Source organism: Aptenodytes patagonicus, chromosome 3 (assembly GCF_965638725.1).
Source record: "Aptenodytes patagonicus chromosome 3, bAptPat1.pri.cur, whole genome shotgun sequence".
Taxonomy (NCBI): Eukaryota; Metazoa; Chordata; class Aves; order Sphenisciformes; family Spheniscidae; genus Aptenodytes; species Aptenodytes patagonicus.
In genome coordinates, this window is record NC_134951.1 from 52,970,130 (window position 1) to 52,997,133 (window position 27,004).

A 27,004-nucleotide genomic window follows, 5' to 3' on the forward strand; every position below is an offset into this window, starting at 1 on the left:
CGTGGACCACTTCCCCTCCCCTTGGCGATCAAATAACATTCCTGTGGTGACTACAGCAGTTGCTTACATGGAAAAATAACATTAGGAAAGTATTTAATGTATTTTTAGCTGTCTTTAAATGCATTTTAGCAGCTGGAAACAAGGGGAGTTACTAGCACATGACCTGCAAGCTCTCCATAGACCACCACCAAGTGTGCAGAGAGCCACTACTGTCAGAGAGACCCCAGGCTGCGAAACTTTGGGTAGGGTGGTCACCTCTAACCTGGGGTGGTCACAGGAGGTCAGGCAAAAGGGCTACCCTCAATTTTAGTGGGATGTAAATGATAATGATGCGATAAACAACCAGCACAACTTTAGGTCCTTTATTTTCACTGATCTGAGTTTGGGAGATTTTATGAAACATTGTTTTGACATGTTTCAAAATACCTGGGGATCTTTCAAAAAGCTTGAGAAGATTTTGGAGGCACAGAGTGGCAAAATATTACAACTGTAGAGATTAGTGAATAGAGTGCAGCTGAGAGAGGCAACAAGCTAATAAATACTGCTTAGTCCATCATGCTGTGAATCAGGAAAGTCCCAAAATCCTTGTGAAGAGCAAACCTCTTGTCAAACATTAGTGGGAGCTTTCCCTGAAGGAAGACCTTCCCCAAGCCGAGGGCTCACTCACTCCTATAACTGCACGGTTGCTGAACCAGGAACATCCTTTCTGGACAAGGGACAGTTGTCTCTGTCCCTGCTCCACGCCCAGCGCGGAGCCACGACCCGGCACCCTGAAGTCGGGCTCCCCTGCCACCCCAGCCCACAGCGGCTACATTCATATTTCTGGGAAGAATATACTCAACAGATGGAAGTTTAGTACTATTTTTACCATTGCTGGTGCAGTGAATGTAGAGAGCATGATAATTGATTATCTGGGACAACAGAAACGCACAGGAACTAGAATTTCAAGGATTAGGGTCTCCCCAAGGATTTCCTTCGAGGTTCAGTGACGGGGGGGGGGGTGTGTGGAAGAGCAGAGGGACGTGGGGAGGAATTCCTCGCCCTGCCAGCGGGAGAGATAACCTTTGTGGTGGAAACGGAAACGCGGCTTTCTGTTCCCATCTGCAGCCAGCCCCCAAGACAGTAGTATTAAGGGTGATGTGAGCTTCCTCTGTTCATCGCCACGGGACGGGAGCCTCGAAGCAGTTATCCTTTGACACTGTTTCCCACAGCATTCTCCTAGAGAAGCTGGCGGCTCACGGCTTAGACAGGTGTACTCTGCGCTGGGTCAAAAACTGGCTGGACGGCCGGGCCCAGAGAGTTGCGGTGAATGGAGTTCAATCCAGTTGGCGGCCGGTCACAAGCGGTGTTCCCCAGGGCTCAGTACTGGGGCCGGTCTTGTTCAATATCTTTATCGATGATCTGGACGAGGGGATTGAGTGCACCCTCAGTAAGTTTGCAGACGACACCAAGTTGGGCGGGAGTGTTGATCTGCTCGAGGGTAGGAAGGCTCTGCAAAGGGACCTGGACAGGCTGGATCGATGGGCCGAGGCCAACTGTATGAGGTTCAACAAGGCCAAGTCCTGGGTCCTGCACTTCGGCCACAACAACCCCATGCAGCGCTACAGGCTTGGGGAAGAGTGGCTGGAAAGCTGCCCAGAGGAAAAGGACCTGGGGGTGCTGGTCGACAGCCGGCTGAACATGAGCCGGCAGTGTGCCCAGGCGGCCAAGAAGACCAATGGCATCCTGGCCTGTATCAGAAATCGTGTGGCCAGCAGGAGTAGGGAAGTGATCGTGCCCCTGTACTCGGCCCTGGTGAGGCTGCACCTCGAATACTGTCTTCAGTTTTGGGCCCCTCACTACAAGAAGGACGTCGAGGTGCTGGAGCGTGTCCAGAGAAGGGCAACGAGGCTGGTGAGGGGTCTGGAGAACAAGTCTGATGAGGAGCGGCTGAGGGAACTGGGGTTGTTTAGCCTGGAGAAGAGGAGGCTGAGGGGAGACCTCATCGCTCTCTACAGCTACCTGAAAGGAGGTTGTAGCGAGGTGGGTGTCGGTCGGTCTCTTCTCCCAAGTAACTAGCGATAGGACGAGAGGAAATGGCCTCAAGTTGCACCAGGGGAGGTTTAGATTGGACGTGAGGAAAAATGTCTTTACTGAAAGAGTGGTGAAACATTGGAAGAGGCTGCCCAGGGAAGTGGTTGAGTCCCCATCCCTGGAGGTATTTAAAAGACGTGTAGATGAGGCACTTAGGGACATGGTTTAGTGGGCATGGTGGTGTTGGGTTGACGGTTGGACTCGATGATCTTAGAGGTCTCTTCCAACCTTAATGATTCTATGATTCTATGATTCTATCTGCACTTCTATAGCAACGCTGTTCAACTTCTTGCACCTTTTTTTTGTCCTACAAGAGACGTTCAACTAATGCCTGTGTTAACGTGTCTGGGGGTAACGGTCCTGTGTTGCATCTGTTTTAAAGGACATTTATGGAAATTAGGTAGCATTTTTATCCTGAGTAAGCAGGCTAATATTCTGTCACTCTGCATTATTCAGGTGGCTGTCGCTCTTAGAAAATAGATATTAGGTGTTTTCAGTTAAGTGGCATTAAACTTTTGTGGACAGAGCAGTAGGATTTCATTGCAAATGCATTGTCCCATTTTAGTGGAAGCTTTGCATTAACAAGTTCCATCTTAATAAATTATGCTGTTCAACCTGCCTTGTGTCTTATACTATCGTAAGATCCTGCCCTTAATATTAAAATGTAAGCACAGATTTCCTCTCCCAAGGCTAAGGCTGCATAAAAAGACTTACACTGAAGCTAAGAAATCCCCTGACTGGATAAAGATAATTTTTCTCTGAGAATAAGGAGAAACAAATATCCATGCACTTTAGAGAGGAGGAAATTCTGCTGTAGATTGTTCTTCCTCCGTCTTGTTAAAAAAAGGAATCTTGACTTAATATATAGTCTGTTTCCAAACTATTGGCATCTTTCACAAATATAGGCTGGCTGGCTTATGAACAGCTAGCACAGTTTGTGTAGCCAAAGATAGTTGTCATCATGCACTTATTAATGAGTACACATATCTCTGAACATCAAATGCTGTGCTATTTTCAGAGACGTCCTTCCACATCCCGTTTTCTGCTCGTTTTTAAAAAATTTTTTTCCTTACCCTCCTGCGATTTTCCTTCAAAGCTCAGTGGTAGAAAGCAGAGAGGAGAGGAACCTGGGAAAGGAGATGTTCTCATCTGTCCAGCTTCCCCATGTCAGGAGCTACTCTGTGCGTGTCATTCCTGACAGATGTTTGCCTAATCTGCTCTTAAAAAACTCCAGTGATGGGGCTTTGACAGTCTCCTTAGGCAATCTGCTCCACCACTTTGCTGTACCTATCATTAAGAAGGGTTTCCTGATATCTAACCTGCAATTAAAGGCCACGGTTTCCCGTGCAACCCATCATCAGGCTGACCTTACAGCCTTACAGCCAAGCCAGCTCCACCAAGTCAACTGCATTTCCTTGTTAGATCTTCCTTGCCAACACTGCTCCTTGGGTAACGTTCTCTCTTCTGCCAGGAGTAGCCAGGGCGGTGCGAGCGCCGCCGGTTTTGTCAAGCGTCCAGCCTGGTGTCCCACGGGTTGGCGATGGGCAGGTTTCCCTCTCGGATCCCATGCAGCTGACGGGAAGGTGGCTGCCTGCCAGTAGACGCTATTGAATTAGGAGATTCAGTAAATCCCAGGAGAGGCGCTGCCACAGTAAAGTTGCAGCAGTTTTGTGCTGATAAAACTAGCAGCGCTCACCATGGTCCCAGGCCTCAGAACAGGAGCTGAAGCCTTTTTTGTCCTGGAACAAAATGTGCTGTGAGAGCAGTCGTACCATATATTGCATATATGCAATCAATCGCATCTAGCACTTTGGACATACATTTTTTGATGAGAGCATTTCTGTAACCATTTTAGCAGTTTAAAGGCATATAAAAAAATCAAAGAGGTCACAGTTTTGGCTTGTTTTTTTTCCAGTTGCTTCCTTTTAAATATTAGCAGGTGAAATACATCCCATGGCAGCCAGGCCTGATGGAGAAGCTGTAGATGCCAGCCTGCTGTGAGTGAGGTCGAGGTGCTGGGGAGCTGAGGCAGTTGCTTACTGGTGTGCAGCAGCAATTGAGAGTGAGTCAGTATAGATGCAGGCATATCACAATATTACCATGGCAAGATAAACTCTGAGCCACTTTTTTAATACACTTAGAACAGTGCTGAACATTGTAAGAGTGTTTCCTTCTGCAAATTATTTAAAACTGGAACATGGTAGTAATGCTTTCATGTAAAGCAGCTGGGGAAATAGCCCTGACTGCCAAGAATAGGTATTTTTCACAATGGAAACGAGCTAGCTAAGCTAGGTTTACTTTTGCTGCCTGTGTAAATGATAGCAGTGTGTAGCTAAACTGGTTTTGAGACTAGGAATTTTTGGAGACATCCAAAATTAGATAAAATAAGGTTTGGATCAGTAGGAGGGGGGGCATAAAGTAGCAGGGGTGAATAAACTTTGTGTAACTGGCAATTTTGGTAAGCGGGTCAAGGTCAGTGGGGTTTGTCTCTATATTTTGACATACGCACCCTGATATCCATTTCATTTTACAAGGTGTGTGCGTGCACCGAGATAATGCACCAAAGGGTCACTGGCAGGTTACAATGTGCCAGCCGTCACGTGCGGAGTGTCTAGAATAGTGCCAAGATACAATTTCAGGGGTCTGGGGGCACCGATAGCATTCAGAGCCCTACAAAACACCTGTGGCCCACGTAACGTCTCGCTAGCTCTTTGTCACTGAGCATCCCCTTGACACCTGTGATCCTGAGCTAACAGGTCCATTTCTATTTGTGCAAGGCATTTTTTAAGGCATTCTTCCCCGAGTTGTCTTCTGGATGACCTGGAGGAGCTTCAGTGAGTTGCCCATGTTCCTTCACTCAGGGAGCAAAAAGGAGAAGAAAGGACAAAGTTTGTTTTCAAAATGAGAATTGGGGTTTTTTTTACAAAACACCGTCAAATTTGGACTTTGTATTCCACGCAGCGTGGGAGGTAGATCTGTTGTATGAGAGAGGTTTCAGTTTCAAACTAATAATTAGAAGAATACATTTAAACCTTTGTCAATATAAAAGTGATTTCAGGTGCTCAGGAATGCTCTGCCTCTTCCTTGTGGTTTGAAGGAAAAATTTTAAACATTTTCCACCCTGCAGCTATTGAGGGCAGTGAAAGAAAACACCTATAAGCTACTAGGAAACGTACAGAATAAACTCGTTTCCCACTTCCCGCTTCTTGTAATAATCATCGATTGTAGGTACTACTCGAAACATACTTTCGGACAAACTTTGCACTTTTAAAAATGGTATTTTCTGTCAGGCAGAGTTTGTTCACACCCCATGGCAGAGAAGCAGAGGCCCAAGTCGAAGCCTGCTGGATTCAACGGGCTTTCGACGAGGTGCAACCCCTTCACATTTTCCTAAAAATCCCCGGTGCTGTTAACCCGCGGCTCCCCTTTTCCAGCCCGTCTCCCTGGGGAGAGGCAGAAGCCTATTTGAAGGCAAACAAGCCGTAGAGCCTACAAGGTGTAAATATCTTTCATAAATGCCAACGCTGAAAAAGCCTGGGCGCTGGGAGTGTGACACACGACGACAGGCAGTTCACGCCGCACGAGGGGGGAATGATACGCCAGCGCTGCCGCAGCCGCCGAGATGCGCATAGATTGCGCCCGGGCATCCCTGGACCCCCCCATCCTGGGTGGGGGGGACACGCGGGGCAGCTGGAGGGACGGGGAGGGGGATTTCCTGCTCCTCACCCCATCGCCTCCACCCGCTCCCCTCGCCCCCCACCTCCGTCCCCCCCCCCCCCGCCCTCCTCCTCTCCCCGGCTTCTTTGGGCAGGGGCTGATTTAAATAGGCTGGCAGGGAGCCAGGAGCTCATCATTTTAATGCAGTGTAAAATGGAATGTGCATAATTATATGCAAGCCATATGTGAGGGAGACAGCTCAGCTGTGAATTTCGGGAGGCTGCGAGAGGGAGAGAGCGAACAGTCAGGGATCAGATGAGATGGAGCGGAACGGAGTGCAAGTGTCACCCAAATGAACAGTGTAATGAGTGTATTGCTGACACTCCTCCTTTCACCTGCTTCTCCCTTTTGCTTTAACTCGAAAGCAGAAAACGCTGTAGATGAGAAGGGAAAAATACTATATGCAAGCAGGATTGCTAATGGGCTCTGGTAATGTTTCCATTTAAACTTCAGCTTTCTTAATTAACAGCATAGTTCCAAATACCCGGTAACTTTTAATGCATCTTTGTCATTAAATATTTTGACCGCATTTGGCTGAAGGATCATTGTTCTCGCTAGATGATTGCTCCTTTCAAAGCTTCACTTAAACATGGAGGGGGAATCCATTTATCTATAATAGTATTACATGTAAATTATGAGTATGAAAACTTATTTATTTTTTTTGGCCTTGCTGTTAAACTGAAAATACATTATCTAGGGATTGCTTAAGCATGTCAAAAAGTTTAAACGAGTACATATGTAATGTAATCCTAAAAAATGCAATGGAGTAAATTGAAACCCTGAGTTACTCACAGTTTCCAGCTCAAATATTTCATTTTGGGTTTGTCTTTTGTTGTTCTAATTATTTGCAATGCAATGAATTTGCATGTTCAAGCTAAGCTATGTAAGAAAACAGCATCCCAAGTTCTCATATCTAAAAGGTGTACTGCGTATTTAAACAAACTTTTAAATAATGTTGTATTTTGGGATTCCCGTCTGTTTTAATGATCTGAGCTGTTATGCTTTTAGCTACTTTTTTTTTTCCTTCCATTATTTGTAAGTCCCTAAATAGGCCATTATATTTCCCTTCAGGCTAGAGATGAAGATGGACATGCTGAAAATTTTCCCCAGCAGCACTATGCTAAGGAAACTCCAAGACTTGCCTTCAAGAATAACTGCGAACTACTTGTAAGAATAACATACTTACAACAAGTCTAGATTGTTACTTTAGCACAGTGAAAACCGTTTTTTTTTGAAAGGCTTTTGTTCATTATGACATACATTATGAAATATGATAGTTTTTTTTTTTTTCCTGTTTAGCGTTCTAATGCTAGTTCTGCTATCCGTGAACAATTTAAGATCTCAAATTGCTTGAAAAATCTCTTATATTTGATGACAGCACGTGAATGGCCTTGTCGTACTACCTTGTCTCGCACGGTAAATCAGGGAGAGCCATGCAGGGAGCAGCTGGTAATGCACGAAAAGCCCCCCCCTCCTCTGAGGCACCCCAAAACTCACTCTCCCATCCACCTTTTAGCTCTGCCTTGTTTTCGGGCAGCGGCGTGGCGTTTCGTTCTGCTGACACGCAGTACTCCCTTTAGAGCTCGCCTATTCCTCCCCTTCCTAGCTGCATGCAGGCGGGAGCATCCTCTCCTCTCCTCTCCTCTCCACTCCTCTCCTCTCCACTCCTCTCCTCTCCTCTGCTGCGGGGAAAGAGCAAAAGCCAGGAAAGCACATACAGGGAGCCTGGAGTGTTTACAAGCCGTAAGAGAGATGATATCAGCTGTGAAAGGATCTCTGTTCCAAGGCAGGGTTAATTCGCTGTTCATTTTAGCATTTGCAGCTAGGCAAGATTAAAAGCAAGCAGGAATGCCTATTATATTTCTATTAAATGAATCTGTTGGGACCTAATGTTCTTGATTAGCTTGCGAAAATGAGTGCTCCATGATGAGTTTTTCTGTTTGCCTAAAGTAAACAGAGAATGAATTGTAATATATTTAAGAGAGATTCACGCATGGCTTTCTAAAAGGGAGTTTTAGATGATTTGGTAGATCTCTCCCTCGCATTCGCCTTTCTTCTCAGCCGCACTTAAGTAAAATGTATCATTTGGCTAAATGGAAATATTTGGGGAGAGTCAGAACACAGGGTTATATTTTGAAACACCACTTTTTTTCTCATTATAACTATAGAAGGTGGAGGTGGCGGTGGAGGAGCAAGCTGCGTTTCCTCTGCATTAAACCCCATGTCTGCCTCCCCCGTAGAGGACGCAGGGCCAAATGCTAATCTTGGTGTCCCAGGTGCAGCATCCAGCGAAGTTGAGCTGATGAGCTGACGTAACCCAGCGCCAAAGCCGGCCCCCAGATTCAGGCAGTTGATCAGAGAAGCCCAGACTGGAGGGCAGCAGCCCAGAGGTGGTGGCCAGTCCCTGCTCCCGGCACTGGCCAGAGCGCAGAGCATCTTGGCCTCACCTGCACTAGTGGGCTCATAGGGTCACCTACCCCCCAGGCATCCCCGGTGCTGAGCCAACCCCCAGTTAGGTAATGACAATGCTTTTTAGAGCCCAGGTGTCACTGAGAAAGGTCAGTGCATTCCCGGTATAATTCTCCTCAGCAAAAAGCGACGTGACCCATAAGACCTGATCTTGCTTCCTCTTAAACCCCTTGCAAAGTTGCTGTTGGTTTCAGGGGCAGCAAGGTTAGGTCCTAAGGGGAGAAAACTAGACAAACACAACAAGCGATTCCCCGGTGCAGTCACAATTCTTGTGCCAAATAAGTGAAACTGTTTCTGCAAGGCCATGCTTAATTACTGTGCCGCTGGTCAAATCAGGCCTGATGAACCATCACAGCGCACAAAGATGCCCCCGAAGTCAGTAGGGCTTCTTGGCGTTGGAGGAGTTCAGGACTAGAGTTGGGAGACAACATGATATAAAATGTCATGTATTATTTCAATTGAAAATCTGCTCTATTTTTAGTGCAAGCAATCAATGAACCAATTAACCCCCTTTGTGCTATTAAAATCAAGCATTCTTTTAATGCCCAGTTCATTATTTCTCTATTAATATGCATTTAAGTTTTTGCTTTATTATATCACTTCTGTACCTGGCAAAAGCTCAAGTCATCCAAGTTAGTCTTTCATGTGCTTTTTTGGACAAGTTTCAGTTCTTGTTTAAGGAAGTAATAAAAGCAATTTGTCATAGTTTTATTTTTCCTGTGCTATTGGAAACAAAATTGGCAGGGATGTAATCTGTACTCAATTTGTATGTGAAAAAAAAAAGTGGACAAATAATGAATATGTACCTCTGCTATCTTTAAAGATGTATTTTAGGAACTTTCAGTGAAAATATGATGCTGGGCCTAGGCTTTGGTGGGGAGGGAACTAGTGTTATTATTTGTCGAAGATGCTACGTGTTTCACAGAGAGGTAGTGGTTTTCCTTCTATATTTTTACTTTTTGGGAAACAATGCTATATTAATATGTGCTCGAGAGCAAAGCAAATTTCACAGGAACTGGCCATTAAGACAGCATCTTTCTCCTAAAGGCTAGTCAGTATTCCTACGTTTGTGCTAGGAATTGTCTCCTTGGGAGGGGAGAGGGGGGAAAAAAATGAAAGAAAGGAGTGGGGACAGCTGCTTCCTCTTAAAAAATATTTTCCCAATGGTAAAAACTTACCCAGTGCAAGTCAGATGCTGGCTGAGCGAAAAGCTGAGATTTTTTAAATGAAAGAGAAACTGAAACTTGTTTATGCTTTTGAGAATCGGGAAATCCTTGGAGTTTTCTCAGTGCAGTTGAGAGTAAGTACTGTAATAGCCTGTCAGGTGAAATTGGAGGCTTCGGCTCAAAAGTGCTTTCTTTGCTTTAGGGTTCAGCTGCCATTTTTGCAGCAAGGTTTGCTCCGGCAAGCGCAGGCTCCGCTGTTTGGGAAATGCTCGTGCTGGGAGGGTGCTGCCGGGCAGGATCCAGGGGCCGGGGCGCTGTGTGCCAGGGCTCTCCCTCAAGAGCTGCGCTACACCAGCTGAATCTTAACATCCCAGGTCACAGGCACGCATGGCGAGCTTTAACTCCTCAGTAGTTGGAGAGATTTGAAAGCATAGTAACATACAGTATTACAAATTGTATGCTTTCTTCATTGCTTACTCCTCAGAAGAGGAGGTGGTTTGGTTAGCAAGGTACAACTCAGCTATTTGGGGTTTTTTTGAGAGAGAGAGCTTGATAGGAAATAGGAGGAAGAAAGAGGTATAATTTAGGCAAAAGAAACCCCTGAGTGCTTACGGTAGTTCTGCGCATTAAGAAAAGCGGGGGCAATTAAAGATTTTGGCTGGTATAGAAAGCCATTGTGCAGTTCTGGGATTAGGTTAGGGTATTCATTTCCCGCGTTAAATCCAGATACGTCGTATCATGCCGTTTGTTGTAGAGAGCAGAAAACAAAGTGGTTAAGATGCTCTAGTCAATGAAGACATCGAATTTTCCTTGTGAACTTTTCAGTATTTTTGAGAATCATGTTTTCTTAAGTTTAGCTTCCCATGATAAATACTGGGAACTACATATAACAAATTCATTTTTAAAGAGCCAGGCCAGCATGCTGTCTTGGCCAGCCGTCCGCTTTACTACCATAGGCGCTGCCTCAGGATTTTAATTTCTTATTCCACAAATGGGTGGAAGCTTTTCTTTCAGGCACACCTCTCTGTTTCCAGAAGGAAAAAGCAGAATTTAGTCCTCTGGAAGCTAATTGTCAAGGAGCAGTACAGTCCAGCTACTAGTGGATGTGGGGAGAGAGATGGGATTAACTGCAGGGGAAGGGTAGGCTAGAGTGAAAAGGCCAGTGAAAAGCCCACAGTCCCGGCTCTAGCTGGCTGAAATTCCTGAGCCATTGCCTAGAGAAAGGAAAAATCCATCTGGCACCTACCCAGGTTAGTCAGGGTAGGAAGAGCCATGCTTGGATGCCTTTTAACAAAAGTGGGAAAGAAAACCCAACAGTTTGTCCTCCCCCCCCCCCCAAGTTACCCAGAATATTGGGTCAAGGTTTCAGATTGGTGTGCTGCTGTATGAGCAAATGAGGGTTTGATGGGTTAAGGAAATTAAACGCCAGGTTGCTTTCCAGATCATTTGTTTATGGAGATGATCTGAGTACCACCCACTGCTATGGGATTATATGTAAAGCAAACAAATAACCAAACAAAACATAAACACCCTGAAAAAAAAATTCATTTCCAGTCCCACACCCAGCTGTGATCCCTGGTTTTCCTGCAGTAAAATTGTGATCTTTTTCTCTTTGAAATCAAAAAGTCTGCTCCTAGTAGTTCTGCTCTGGGAGGATAAATTCTTGGCTCCAGTATGCGATGAATTATAAGGTAGTCCTGGTGCTTGGAAGCTGTTATGTAAAAGACACAAAATAAAATATGCTTGTTATTGGATTTAATGCAAACTCACCTATGGCCAGTTATCTTTAATCACTAGCAAAAAGAGGCAGAGAAAGCTCTGAAAACACATCTACAACTGAAACATGAAATGCAAAATGTTCTCCTATGAGCAAAAGCCTTTGGGGAGGCTATGGCAAGGCTGAGAGGAGCCAGAGCTACAGCTGATGCTTCGCTTGAAGTCATGTCGCTTTGCTCTGCTGTTCCAGCACTAGAGGCAGGGTCAGGAAGCATGGCACACGTGGGGCATCCAGACAGGGCAGCAAGGATGCAGGCAGGTTAACCGCAGCGTTACGGTACTGGAATGTGGGAGAGATTGCATACCTACAAGACCAATTTTAAAAAACACTGAGAATTTTTGTGATCAGACGAGGCCAGTAGGTTTTGTAGTCGTAGTCAAGTTAAATGCAAATATGCATATCGGTATCCTTTGGAGGCCATGAGAGTTTTGGTTTCAGAAAGTGAGGTTTGGATTCTTTTTTTTAAGGTACCTGACCTGTTTCCTGTGCATCAGTGTCAAGCAAAACCACTCCCTGTTAGTGCTTCAGCATTAAAAGGAAATACCCATCAGTCCATTTATAACTGCAGTGCCCTCAAAGGAGTACTGAATTTGGGGAAGATAGCTTTGCTCATCCCCTCTCTTGCCTTTCCCCCCTGCTTGTCTCCCATGCTGCCTCCTTATTCCTAGCAGAGAGGAGAGAGAAAGCAAAGGCTCTTCCCCGCTGTAGCTCTCCCTGGCTCTTCCTTCACCCTGCTAGGTGGCAAAGCAGCAGAGGGAAAGGGAGAGTGCTTCCTTCATCCTGGCCCAGGCTTTGGGACACGCAGAGCTTTCGGCCAGAAAGCTGGAGCGGGATTGCCGCCCAGCAGCTCTGAGGGGTGCAGGACCACATCTAGCCTTTCGGGTACCGACCTTGTGGTCAGGAGGCGATTTTGCCACCCTGGAGAGGTGGGAGGGGAGAGGGGGACGAGACCTGTGACACCCCGTGGAGCTCCAGGTTGTAGAGCTACTGGTACCAAGCCTGCCAAGAGTTAAAACCTGTACGGCGGTGCCTACCCCTGTTTCAGCATCACTCGACGTTTGCTGCGTATCACTGCTAGTGCTATTTTTTGGTGGTTTACCAATGGATTTCATCAGTTTCTTGCTCGGTTTGCCGCCGCAGTCTGAGAGCAACAGATACTGCTCCATCAGCTGCACTGTGGCGTATGCAGTGATTCAAGCAAATGGCCGTGCAAAACCCATAACAACCGACGGAGAGCCCGCCGTTGATTTCAGGGACTTTGGATCAGGCACAGAGAGCTGTCAGAATGGCAGTTATGGCTCTGGAACAAAAATATTGAGAAAAGCAATTGTAGCAGTGAATTGATACTGATGTTCTTAAAACCTCAGTAATCTTGGCCGCATGAAATTCAACCTTTCTTGTGACTGAAATAACAGTGAGGCTTAGGTCATATTGTAGACTAATTGCCTGTAACGTTTCATTTTCAAAAACTAAATTGTTCATGAGTTATAGCAGAATATTTTAAAAAGAACCTCCCCAAAACCCCACCAAAAAGCTTGCATTCTGTTTCTTTTCAAGCAAGGGTAACAAACCAGGCAAAATTAGGTTCTTTTTGTCTTTAATTGCTGCCAGGCTGAATGAAGGGCTATGTGTACCCTACGCACACTCCTAAAGACTGTTGAAGTCCATGGGTGCTGGGCAAATGCACTGAAAAAAGGCAGTGCTCAGCTCACAGGCAGATTTGCAGCCCCGGGAGGAGAAGGGAGCCCCGACACCCGGCTCCAGCTGACCCTCCCTGCCCGCTGCCTGCCTGCAAGGTAGGCGCTTAGGTAGGCACCCACGGGGCACTGGCTGCCTCGGCAGCTGCACCCTGATAGGCATCTCACCAGAATAATGCAGGACCAAATACAGAGCTGCAGCCTGCCAGCCGCCCCGCGATGTGCTGTCCCTGGGAAATGATAAGCTCTATGCCTGTCTACACATACCTATTTACTGTTTTAGAACAAATGCGTCCACTGTCTTGCCTGGCACATGGGCTGTGTCCCTTTTGCCCTGCTTTTTAATTATATGTTTTTCTACTCCATACTAGAAGCGAAGGCCGTTGCTCGCGTTACGGCAGCACGGGCTGGACCTGGGAGGTTTGGGTCCTGTTCCTGGGACCACAGCAGACCTTGTTGGGGGTCTTGAGAGATTTCCTTGGTCTTTCGGGCCTTCTGTTCCCCTTGCCCCGTCCTGCACCACCATCCTGCTAAAGAAATACACTTTTTTTTTCTTCACTCACACCATGTTTAGGACTCCACAACCTCTGGTCCAAAGCCCAGTGAAATCAATAGGATCCCTCCCGTTAACTTTAAGTGGGCTCTGAATGACACCCTGTATTCTGTAGACAAGAAAAGGCAAACAACTGCTTCGAGACGTCTTCCCCCTCTCTAACCAAAAATTGCTGTAGGCCAGCTAACAGCTAATTTGAAGTGTAGCAAACATGATCTTTAATAATATTTAAGCTGAAGGCTGCAATCAGAGACCAGCTGTAGGAACTTACAGAAAATACAACCCTGTCATAGCAAGTCTGAGATAGCACCTCTACTGGAAATAAGACCCAAACCTCACTCCTTTTATACCCCGGGTTAGCGAGTGACCATGACCTACAGCATTAAGGAGGGCGAAGGATTCCCCACGTCTCCTGCAGAGGTGGGCAGGGGAGTGCCATTAACCCTTGAGAGCAGCAAGGAGGATAAGTCTCTGCCAGTTCCCAGCAACACGTAAAATACAAGGTATAAAATCTCCAGGAGCATCGGGAGCAGGCGGAAGGAAGGGAAGGAGACGGGGATAGAAGGAACGAAGCTCCGCCATGGCCAGGGATGCAGCTTCCCACACAAGCAGACTGGTACCCCTAGTAGCTCTACATAATCCCCGCCTTTTCAGTCCAGTGAACCTAATTAAGGAAGACGATTTGGCGAGCTGAAGAGGTGAAATAAAAGATGCGACAGTGAGAGGGATGGGCAGCACGGGAAGACGGGCAATGGGAACGGGGCAGATTTGGGAAAGACCACAGCTACCGACGGTGGGTGTTTGGCCTCCCAGAGCCGAGAGCGAGTTGTATATCCCCTTTCCCACAGCACTTGCCTCGGGTACGCTAGAAATAGCAAGCAACTTCGCCCCAGTGTCTCTAGTTTGGCATTTTCCTTCATACCAATACATGAGCATTATTTTAGGATGTGGCGGTTGACACTTTGTGAGCACAAGCCTGCCTTTCCTCAGAAGGTGGCATGTTTTCTAGGTTTTAACATCACTGTTATTATTATTATTTCAAAAGAGAAGCAAAATGCACTTGTTAAAAAGGAAAATAATTAAAATCCCATTACAGCTCCAATTCTGTCATCTTCCTCCCCAGAACAAGCGTTAAAATTTTTATTAATAAATATGCAATTACTGGTGACCTCTGAATAATTTCTCCAACCTTAATTTCTCCTCACTGCAATGCTGTGTTGTATTACTCTATTTTTACTTTGCTTTCCTCATTTGATGTGTTTACTGAAATTATAATTTTAATATTAAATGTGTTCTCGTTGAAAAATTGCTTTTCCAAAAATTATTTTAAAAAAATACCAATCTTTTTATTGACCGGGAATTTAAACAAGTAAAAAGTTAAGAAACTGTTACCTGAAAATGTGTTTTTAGCAGGCTACTTTTTAATAAGGATTTCAATAAATTTTAAAGTAAGAAAGCCTGAAAAAAATTGTCAGCCATCCCCCGACCCAAACCTCTATAAAACTGAAAAAAAAAAAGCAGGTTTGTATTCCTTGGAAAGAAAACCAGTTGTGAATTGTGGCTTTGCTTTTATGAAACTGGCATTCATAACCAATTTAAATAAAATTCAGACAGTTTTTATGGAACATTAAAGAATAAAGATATGCCTTGTTCCAAAGGAAGTGAAGTGCGGTGAAATAAAATTCATCATATTTCCTTCCACATAAATTGGAAATAAAATTTCCGAAGTCATCACCCAGAGCTATAAATATTTTCTCCTTGGGGTCTGTGCAGGAGATGCAGATGACTCAGGAGGGCCCGGGGGAACTATCACGTGGGGCATCCTGGCAGCTACCTGGGAGGAGCCGTCCCTCGCTCCGCATCTCGCCACGGCCGTACCTGGAGCACCAGGGTCAGGCCAGAAAACTGGCTTTAGTCCCCTGGTGCTCAGGTGCTTCTGCACCTCTGACCCTGGCTCTCACTCATGCAGGGTGTTAATGAGAATGGGTTTTGTCAGGTCTGAAAAGATGCCTACGTAGACCAGTGTGACTTTCTGTAACAGTGCAGCTGGCTTATGCCTCATCTTGCTGCATGCGTTGTCCTCTCTATTAAAAAGGAAAAGAGTTCGAAGGCTTTGACCCCTTTAAGAGCCAACATACAGCGGCAAGAGAGTGGGATTTTGAAAATCAGGAGCCCATGCTTTTTTTATTTCTCAGAGTTAAGATCCAGCCCGTGGGAGCGAGGGTTGAGAAGAGCCTGGCCACCATTTAGCTGGACTGCAGGGAGGCTTGGGGGTGCTCTGGGATATTGAGCTCTGAGATATTCTCCTTGGGAATCCCTAGGACTGCGCAGGGCTTCCAGGAATGATGTCCCAAGAAGGCAGATTAACACCACGCAGTTATCTGAAGGCACACCGAAGAAAATCTGCCTGCAAAGAGCATGTATCTCACTGCTCACTGCTGTCTGTAGCAGACACCATTTTTACATCTCAGCAGTGACGTGTATTACATTGCTTTCGGGATGGGAAAAAAAAACCCCAAAATATAAATCCTGCATTTTATTATAGAAGTTAATACCAATAATTACTTAAAATCTAATGAATTTCAGTTCTCACTTAATTGCTTTTGAGTAGTTCACTTAACTTATTAAAAAGAAGCAAGGACATATTCATTTAATGAGCAGCAGCAGCCTTGGCCTAGCATCTGCCTACATTCTCTTTTCAATTAATCAATTATAGTCCAATGGTGTGTAATTACACATTAAGAAAGTTATTGGATATCGCAGCATGGCTGTCCCAGGGGGCTCATGAATACACTAATATAACACACCTGTAATGACCTGTTCTCAGATCTGCAAATTGCTCCCATTTCTCTCTCTCTCTCATTGCTAAATGAAGATGAGAGCAATTACCATTAACTTTTTGAGTCACATCTAGTCAATGAGAGAGAAAAAAGATCCCTACCAGCATTCATAATAAATCTGCCTGTTGGTACTGAGTATTTTAACTGCACCAAGCATCGAGCTGGAAGGCAGTAAACGTGCATTGGGATCGCACAGGGTTGTGGGAATCCCGGGGCCGGTCTGGCCTGAGCACACGCTTCACCTGTAGACGAGAGAAACAGGCAAGCAGGAAAAAGTTGTCAGATCACATCCAGGCGTAATTTGCCTGGCTTGGTTTGAATCAAACCAAACTCTGGAACTGATCCCTATGCAGTGGCTCTAAGTCTTTGCATAGCAACTAAGCCGCGTTGCTGTTGTGTTGAGGTTTTTTTTGAACGCTAGAAAGAACAAAATTTACTATGTAATGAAAGAAAGGCTTTGGTTGTGCGAGAGGATACAGTCACCAGTGCTCTCTTATTAATGCATAACAAATGAAACCAAGGAGAGACTCTTAATCTGCATAATGAAGTCTGACAGATTCTAAATTGGTGATTTAGTCAACTAAAGGGTCCAAAAATGCTCCGTGGAAGTGAGCTTTTGATGGCTCCATAAGTCAAACGGGGGATGATATCTGTCAACATTTTTATAAATGTTGTCTTGCACAGTGTGATTTCGATGTGCTGTTGTCTCTCTCTCTGGGAAGAAGTGTCTGTTTCCCAACACGAAATTTTCTTGTTCGTGCTTTCATTTGCGGACTGTGGTCTTTCAGGTGGGTGTACATGCAGACCAATGTGCAGCAATATCTTGAGCACAGCTGTTCTTTACAAGCAGGGTCCATTTTGGTCATAGTAATCTGAATTACTTCCATGCTGTACGCCTTGCCTCAAACTAGCATTAACAACTTGAGTGAAACCTTCGTCATGCTGGAGGTTACTTCTCTTTTTAAGGACTGTGCATGTCTCCTTGTGCTTGATATCCCTCAGGATAACACTCCTGTGGGATTCAGGTGGTCAAACTTTGCTCTCAGTTGCACTCACAGTGAGGCAATGGATGTTTCAGTCTGAGCTTCAGCTGAGTCCACGTTTCACTCTGGCTTTCACCTGTGCCACATTTCTTCCCAGCTCCACAGCACCCTTTGGTTTAGGACATGGGTCGGTTGATGTGCCTAGCTGTAGCATCTCAGTATTTGACATCTGGGCTGGACTTTCTAAGTCCCACTGATAGTTAACAGAGGAAGGCAAGCACTTCTAGAGTGTGATTTACCCAAAATAATTAGGTGCTGATTTAGGATTGGTTAAACCACCTTTAGATGTGCCTATATCTGTTCATTAACTAGATAAATACCTTCCATATGACACCTACATTTTCGATACCTAGTCATCAGTTGAACTGCATATTTCTGCATGTGTCTAACTTCAAGCTTGCACGTAGAGCCATTCAATTCAAGCAGAGGGGCTGCTTGTATGCTTGAAGTTAGGTATCTGCTAACTTCGTGTTTAGATGTCTGGTCTCCAGCTTTGAAATGGGGATGCTGTTATTTAATTGCCTTTGCATGCAATTTGAGTTCGAGATTAAAATGTTAGAAGTGCAAAGCGATATCTATTATTTAATGTTGTGTTATACTCCAAATAGCTAACAACAGCACCCTTGGTATTTGCAGAGAAGTTCATTTATTATGAATTATTATCTGACACAATAGGAGAAAACAGGTTCCAAGGTTTACTTTTAGGTATTTAAAAACAATTTGACTGCCCAGGCAATACATAGTAACTGAAGCAAGCAGAGCAGTGAGTGTGGATCCCACAAAGTGATCAAAGTGTGCATGTGTACAATGTTCTCAAATTCTGCTCAATGCACAGCTTTGTTTATGCTCGGGACCAAATTTCAATTCTGTGTTTTGTTTTTTGTTTTTTTTTTTATCAGTGCCTGAATGATCAACTAAAAATGTTTTAAACAGAGAAAAGAACACAATTATAGTCTAGAGCTTTAATATACAATACAATATTCGGTTGTACAGGCTAGTTCAATATGGGTCCTAAAATACCTGTCAGTTGACTCTTAAGTTGGGTGGTTTTTGTGTGTCTGGTGAGGAGGAGGGTGGTATTTCATTCAGCTGCAAAAATTCATTTCTAGCTGCAAAAATTCGTTTCTAGCTGTATTCTCCACAAGAGGCTGTAACTCTTTGCACGTCACTTTCCTAATTGAGCAATAAACTCTGTATTGTACAAATACCTTTTATTATGAGGAATAAACATGCTTCTTCTAGACAGGCAGAGGAATAATTGACCACCTGTGGCCAGTCCTGAATGAACATTACTGCACATGCCACTGAAATTAATGTCTCCTTAGTCAAGATGGGAAACAGTCACTTTCTGAGAGATTTTTTTTGTGGTTAGGAAGCTAACACACCCGATACATTTCCACTTTCTAACAACGTGGATTCCCGACTGCCAAGGGAAGAAGCGCTTGGTGCTCACTCGGTTACTGACCCTCTCTCTGTCTTTGGGATCCAAACAGCAGCTTCATTTGTTAAACACATTAAGCGAAGGGCCAGATTCTGGCTCAAGCCAGGGATGCCTTCACTCTGGCAGTAGAAAGAAGTCTCAAAAGGTGGTGTGCATGTAATGTACTCCTGTGGCCCCTTTCTGCTGCCAGAGTGGTGCAAAGGAGTCTCAAAGTAGATGAGAATCTGTCCCAAACATAGGTTTATGTAATGCCGGAAGATAGCGCTAGGACATTGTGCTGGTGTATCGTGTTACAGCTGGCCCGGCACCAAGTCATAAGGGCTGAAGGATACTGGAACTAAAATATTAAAGAGCTAAGGGATTGACTCAGTAGAGAGAAATGGTGAATGCTTCTCTTATCAGTTATTTTTCACATTGTATTAATAAACCTCTGGGATCATATCTCATGTAAACCGCCAGATCCTTCAGGATTAAGTCTCTTCTTTGAATTGGAAGCAGGGAGTGACATGAGAAAAGCACGCAGGTGAGACTCCCGGGTGTGCACGCGTCTGCAGCACGCGGTGCCCCGGCCAGAGCACGTTCCCGGGGAGGAACGGTGTCCTCGGCAGGTGCACGCACACCCTTACAGGCACAGGGGTTGTGCAGGGCCTGGAAAATGTGTCCAGTCTTATCTTACGTGTATCCTATTTCTTCCTTTCCAAGAGATTGCAGGGGGCTGTGTTGAGCAAGTGCTTTTCTCCCCAGCAGGTGTGCTCGGTGCATTGCCACAGGGCTCTGTGCTGTCACCCTGCTTAGTCACCACGCCACATTCATTTAATGAGGGGTTATAGCTGATGTGCTTCCACAGTCCGGCAGTTCAGCTTTAGGTCTCTTCTTCCTCCAGCCACAAACTAGGGCTGAAAGTCTCCCCGGTAGTGAGGCATGGCCAAGGCCTGGATGAGTGCAAGCTGTCCAAAGTTCAAACCAGATTAGCTCAAAATCACTGCGATCGGTGAAAGGAAGTAACCAGAGGGCCTGCCTGCTGACATACCCCCCACATAAATGAAGATATTTGCCTGCATTGGTTATTAAAATCCTTCCTTGGGGACCTCGCTGAAATCTCAGCTGCCCCAAGTCACCACACAGCAGCCGTGACAGAAGTGGTGGCTTGTTTCTGTCCAGGAGCAGAGAGCTTTTCTCTCCAGTGCCGCCCTGGGGAGATGTGTCCGTTTGGTGTCCCTGAGCTGCTGTCCCTCTGTGGCAGCCTCTGCGCTCAGCCAGGAGGTGGGGACCGACCAGACTGCAGCAGCCTGCTTGGGTGAGCTGCAGTACCTTGCTCGCGTACTTGGAAGGCAGGCTGTGCTTGCCTCCATCCAGTTTACTATAATCCCACCACTGTTTGCCTCCAGCTCAGCTGAGTCAGTGTGAGTGCTGGGAGGAGCCATCATGCAGACAACTTTGGCCCAGTTTCCCCCCCGTGCTGTTAGAAAAACCTGCTGAAAGCAAATCTGATTAACACAGCGGAGAAAACAGCTCTGCTGTAAAACATTGAGGATTACTGCTAGTGCAGGTACGTTGCGAGGAGAAATGGAAATGGCTTTTCGAATTTTCGCGGACTGATGGGCGCTGCAGTTCATGGTCTGTGCTGGCTGTCTGCGGGTTCCTAGGTGCTGAGCTAGCAAAATCCTGCGTGTCCTGGGGAATCTGCCTTTTATTTTCAGAGCCACTTTTTGAATGTCAGCGTGGTAGCACATCGATACCACGGTGCACTGCCACAGCAGGAGTGTCATGGAAGTATGCAAAGCCCTGGTCCTGCACCAAAATCCATCTGGATGAATGTGGGTACCCATGCCAGAGGTATGAGCTGCTGCAGGTGTGGGGACATCCCAGTGCTCTCAGGGTTAGAAAACCACAAAGAGGGCAAATCCGAAATAGCCTGGACCTTGTTGATCCTCCAGGAACTCCACGTAGCTCTGTCTTAGAAGAGGGATTTGGAGAGTGCCCGGATTGTGACACTCAGAGGGAATCAGAAGTGTTTAGATTTCATTGTGTGTTTTCTCACTGCTGCTTGTTTCCTGGGTGGGATTTGCTCCTTTTCATAGCTGTAAACACAGCGCCCGGGTGAGCTCTGGGAGGTGCCTGACTCAGAGCAGGTCACCCTGAATTTGAGACAAGCGCTTCATCTGAGTATATATACAATGAAAAGCTAGAAATGAAAAAGATCTGTTAGTTCCTTCAGCCAGTGCTTCGATTCTAAAGCATATCTGTAATGTGTTGTAGGCTGAGGGGGGGCGGGGAAGAGAAAATTGCTCACTTCTCTGTAAATGGAGAAGCAGTGAATATCATGATCTGGTCTGAGAGAAACCACTCCGCAGTCTTGACAGTTTGTGTTCCCTTTTAGATAACCTCACTCTTCAGTGAAGGCGTTAGGGGCATTTTGAAGCTGTGCCTGGCGCCCCTGCCTGTAAGCATGACAGAGAAAAAGAGCAAGTGAGAGAAGAAGAGAGAGAAAAGGGCACAGACTTTTGGTGAGGACAGGGAAGTGATTTCAGGTGTTTGTGACACCACGCGAACCTTGCGTGGTTAGTATCTTCCTGAGCACGATATACCCTGGAGGGTGGAGGAAACGGTAACGGGTAGAGATGGGGTGGAGGGAGCGAAAACTACCTGCAGACGTGGCATCTGAAAAAATCCAGAGACAATGCGACTATTTTTAGCAAAAGTGCAAACAGTGATAGATGCCACGGGGCTGCTGTCACTAAAATTTGGCTATAAGCAACATACTCATACTTAAACAAGTCAGCTTTGCACATTGAAATGAGCAAACACTCTCTCTGTGCTTGTTTGTTTGCTGTGCAGAAGCCATCAGCTTCGCTCCTTATCCCTTCACCATGGTGGTGATGCAGAGTCATGATGATGGATCGGCTGTCTATCTAGCTTATCTGCAAGGCCACAAAACATTTATATCTTATACGGCATGATAGGCTGTTCTCGTGCAAGAGTGGAAAATAGGAATTTGGGGCTGCCCTTGCAAAAGTACCATCTCCTGCACAACATTGCCATTCCGGTGAGCTCACTTGGCACAGTTTGTACAGCTAAGCATAGCCACTGTGAAACCTAACACTGGGATGCACATGAATAAAATCACACAAAATCAGGAGAGGAGCAAGCATCAGAGAAGTTTTTGAACGCAGGGGGCAAACCAGCAAGGATGGAGTTCCTGCAGTTTCTCTCCTGCTTAGAGTGGGCCTGTGTCACCTCTGGTAAAAGGCCTCCAGCTTACACCAGCTTTATACTTGGCCAATTATCTTATTTAGGTATCTCGTATATATTTAGGTCTTGAAAAGGTCAACAGCAGAGCACGGCTGGGCAGGGTTTTTTGAAGCTATAGGACTGGAAGCTTTGCTTCTAGCATCATTAGAAAATAATTGCTTGTGAATGTCCAGGGATTTGAATCTACATGTTGGAGCTCTGAAAAGGAGGGCAGGAAGGTTTAAAACATTATTGAAACAGCTGCTGCTAACGTTATACTCTCTGCAGACACCGAGCAAGGAGCGAGTGGAGCACACCAGGGTGCACGATGGCTGCGCCTCACCTGCCTCGGTACCCTTGCGCTGGGAGCCTGTCTCCTTGGGCTGCTCCTCATGTGACTGTCCGCAGCACGAACATGGTCCTCCGTCCAGAATTCACGCAAGCTGGTGCCTGTTTATCGAAAGCTGCAGTGAGGCAGGGATCGTCCCTGTGGCACTCCAGCTGAGCTGTCTTCACCTAAGTATATCTGCTATTCTTCCATTTTAAATTATTTTTGTCCTTTGTTTTTGGTTTTCTGCTCCTTGCAACTTTTTCCTTAGGTCTCTCTTCCCCTTCTGAATATCTCTCTTCCTCCATTGCTATCTTTCCTTTCTCTCAGTTTAACTGTCTTCTTCCCCAGGTACATGATAAATCACATCACTTATTTTTTATGTCCCTACTTGTTTTCAAAGTTTCTGTAGTCTTTGGCTCCTCGGTGCTGTTAGCTGTAGAAAGTCCCCTTCCCTAATGTTGTAAGGCCCAGATGTTACTAAATGTGATTTTTACCATCTAAAAACCTGTCAGTTACCTGCGGCTGCTCACAGCTTGATTTCTCAGTATGACCAAACTGGGTGGCTTGTGACTCTGAACGCAAGCCCTGTGTTTCTTACAAGGAAGATTGCCTTGACGCCTAGTATTAGACCAGTCCTTAATGAGGCATCTGTTCACTCCTCAGCTCTGTTACAGATATTCCCCATGACCCTGACCAAGTGTCGTGGGTTAACCCCAGCTGGCAACTAAGCAGCACACAGCCACTCACTCAGTCCCCCCCAGTGGGATGGGGGAGAGAATCGGAAGGGGAAAAGTGAGAAAACTCGTGGGTTGAGGTAAAGACAGTTTCATAGGTAAAGCAAAAGCCGTGCGTGCAAGCAAAGCAAAACAAGGAATTCATTCACTGCTTCCCATCGGCAGGCAGGTGCTCAGCCATTGCCAGGAAAGCAGGGCTCCATCACACATAACAGTTACTTGGGAAGACAAACGCCATCACTCTGAACGTCCCCCCCTTTCTTCTTCCCGAGCTTTATATGCTGAGCATGATGTCATATGGTGTGGAATATCCCTTTGGTCAGTTGGGGTCAGCTGTCCCGGCCGTGTCCCCTCCCAACTCCTTGTGCACCCCCAGCCTACTCGCTGGTGGGCTGGTGTGAGAAGCAGAAAAGGCCTTGACTCTGTGTAAGCGCTGCTCAGCAGTAACGAAAACATCCCTGTGTTATCAACAGTGTTTTCAGCGCAAATCCAGAACTTAGCCCCATGCTAGCTACTATGAAGAAAATTAACTCTACCCCAGCCAGAACCAGCACACCAAATCATTTTATCTCTCTTTGTCTCTGCTCCCCATTCAGAAAATGGGCATAATTGCACTTCTGAAGCTCATGTGGAATTGTGACGATGAATTCCTCCTGCTTGCTTTGCCTTTACCTCATCCCTTTTGTCTGCATGATTGTCAGCTGGGATAAAGCGCCACCGAATCAGAGTAGCCATGGTCAGTGCAAAGCTTATGCTCCAAGCGGCTGGCGCAGCCGCTCGCCATACCCTAGTAACATCGGTAGCGGAGAGTCAGCTTTATTACCGTTTGCATAGCAGTCTTGTGTGCTTTGAGGAGCTTCCTATGCTATCAGAGAAGTTTCTTGAGTGCTCAGGAGCACACAGTGGTTATTGCAGGACAAAGAGATAAAATGGCTTCCTTTGAGGGCTTGCTCCATGGGGTCATTAGCAGAAAATGTGGGGCCTTGGAAGTACCAGAAGGAGAGGGAGGGAGGCAAGGCAATTGCTCCATTTGTAAAACCCATCTCTGGTTTTCATGCCTGTTGTCCATCCTCTTTCCCTCACCCTCCCCACTTTAGTTCTGTGACAATAATGAAATAAAGGAATGCAAGGTAAAGGCATCCTTAAGGCTGTCATTGTTGCCAAGTAATGCTAATAGCACTTTCTCTCTCACATACCTGCTTCTGAACACTAATGTCATTTAATTATTGTGATGTTGCAAATGAAGGTGCCCACACACAAATTCAATATGGATGTAATTATTAGAGGTGGAATGCCAATTAAGCACACACCAAAAGCAAGTGGTGTATTTTTGATTTGTCATCTGATTTATTATCATTTACCTCACGCGCTTCAGACAGCACCACCTGAGTCAGGAGTAGAGAATCAGCCCTTGGTACGTAAAGCTTGCTCTTAAATCTGCACTTCACAAGAAAACAGCAACTGGCATAAAACATTTGTTTTTAAAATACAACCAGGAGTGTAGTTTTGAAGCATTCTCCATCTCAGGTAAGGAACACAAGGGAAGTGTGACTTTTGGTAGGGAGATGCACATCTCCAAAAAAAGCACTGAAAACAATACCTTTCACATACATAACATATGTCTAAAAGCCTTCAGTGAAAATCCAAATTATGCAGGGAAGAAAATCCAGCTTGCAACCAGTTTAAATGTGTTGGCCAAGTCAGCTAAGAAGGTCTGCAGGCTTGGGCTTCAGCAGCTAGGGGCGCATTGTCTGCCTACCAGCTAATTACTGGGGTTTTCAATTTTTAGGTATCTCCTAGCATTGCATTTTTCAATTCTAGTCAGGCAGCGTTGCCTTTCGGGGTGAGGAGCACAATGCTGGTGGAGCATCCCGCTTTGTTGTGCAGCCTGGGCACATTTATAATGTTCTCCTGCTCTCCCAACCTGTAAAGAGTCCTTCTTTGAATACTGTGCACTGCTCACCATGCAAGCAGCTCATTATCCCAGGCATTTCAAGACTAATTTATAGGACATTTGGTTAATTTGCATAAGCCATCCAGTACACAGAAGATGTCTCCACAATAAAGTAATATGCCAAAATCAGGATTTATGTGAGAACACGAATACTGGGGGGGGGGGGGGGGGCATTTTTAAGAAGCTGTCATTAGCACCGATCTCTAAATGAATACCTCTGATAAAAAGTCACAGAATCTGCCTCTCCACCTACTGTATGTGAAGCTCCCATATAATTTTCTGCTTTGAATCTTGCTCGTCTTTTTATTAAGTAAGATGGGTTTTGATCCTTAAAACAGCCTTGAAATATGAATACTTGGCGCTGTTGGCTTTGTCTAAAAAGGAAACAAAATCCCCCAAACTGAATCCAAATCAAGGGTTGCATGTTCAGCTATCACTGCGAGGAGCCTCGCGCGTCCGCTGCTCTGATTATTACCTTGACACCAGAAACAGGAGGGCCTGTAATCCTTGAAACAGCTGACATCTGAAGCGCTGATTCTTCCTGTGCTTTGAGTTAGTCGGTCCTTGATCTCCGTGCCTGGCATGCAAGCCTGGCTTTCACTGAAACCTGACCTCATGGTCCCTTCTTCTGCAGCCCCGTTTGTCTTCTGCTGTTCAGAAATGTGCAGCTTCTGTCCTCAGGACTCTGAATTAGAGCTGCACGGGTCAAAGGAGCAAACAGGAGAGTTGTCATTATTGGATCCAATGCCTGCCCTTGATTTAGGTGTCCTTGTTTTTGGTTTTTGTTTTTTTTTTTTTTTTAATAATGATTACAAAATAAGAACGTCGCAAGAAGTTTTTTAAGCGAACCTTTCCCCTGCAAGGTGACGCTGCCTTTCCGTGACCTCTAACACATGACTGTTTCACCTACAGGTCCAGATGTTTTTGCTCCCTTCCAAATCCCAAAGCCAGCCTGGGATTTGAAAGTCAAGTTGGTTTCTTTCTTCTCTCCCTAATATGTCTTCTGCCATTATGAGGCCTCTGAAGAGCACATTAAGTCCATATTTACCCCTGTGCAATCTAATTAACTTCCAGAATAACTGTGCAGGTGTAACTGAGATCTCAGTTTGAAGGCAGCTTTGCTCCACTTACTATAATTGAAGGAACTGTTTGGCCAGCAGCATTTCTATTAGTAGTAATGCTGTTTGAAAAGGAAATAACTTAGTTGGACTTTCGGACTGAATTTGTAGGAATGGCAGCTAGAATTGCATAAGTGAATGCATATATATCTGCTTACTTGTAAATAGAAGCTAACTTGAGCTGGAAATCACATGTACAATAAACATGTAATCCTGATGCCATTGCTACAAATTCATTTCCCAGGGCAGAGCTACGGTTTCAAGAGCCCGTTTCAGTGCTTTATTGTTCCAAACGTTTGAACAGTGCTGGTTGTTCGCTTTGGTGCATCACGTGTAGTTCTACTTAGGTGAAACCTGCTGAGTATTTAACAGCTTGTTCAGCTTGAACCAGAAGTTCATCTGTTATATCTGTTATTCTAGCTTTTGAGATTAGTATTTTCGATTGCAGGAATTTGTGGGGTTTTTTAATCAAACTGTACTACAGGTTACATGGAACTGACAGCATTAGCTTGAACATAATGAGTATGTTCAATAGGAACAATACATGCAGTTTTTTGGGTTACTCTCTTCCAACTTGAATCACTTTTTGCTATTCTAAGATGTTAGAAGCACATTTTTTTCCTCTGGGGATTTACAGTTTCTCTTAGTGTTTTGATTACTTGTGAATAATTTGATAGAAAACCCCTTACACGTGCCTGTGATGTACAGCATCTAGCTTGGATTTGGTTTTTGACTGATTCCTCATAGCTGAAATTACTGTATACAACAAAAAACATTTGTAATGCTGTCAGACAGGAAAAATCTCTCTTCTGCAACTTGACTCAAATTTGTTATGTGTATAGCTCCATGAAGTTCAATAG

The 27,004-nt window shown here is 45.3% G+C and overlaps 1 protein-coding gene across 2 annotated transcripts in view; it reads left to right on the plus strand.

The window, feature by feature from the left end:
- Positions 1-27,004, plus strand: part of SOBP (sine oculis binding protein homolog) — a 118,255-nt gene that overhangs the window by 58,713 nt on the left and 32,538 nt on the right. The window contains exon 5 of one of the 2 annotated variants that reach the window (XM_076333334.1): positions 6,862-6,957. The exons of the other annotated variant lie outside the window; for it this stretch is intronic. Within the exon in view, the coding sequence (XP_076189449.1) occupies positions 6,862-6,957 (96 nt within the window). The remainder of the gene's footprint in view (positions 1-6,861; positions 6,958-27,004) is intronic. 2 annotated transcript variants of the gene reach the window in all.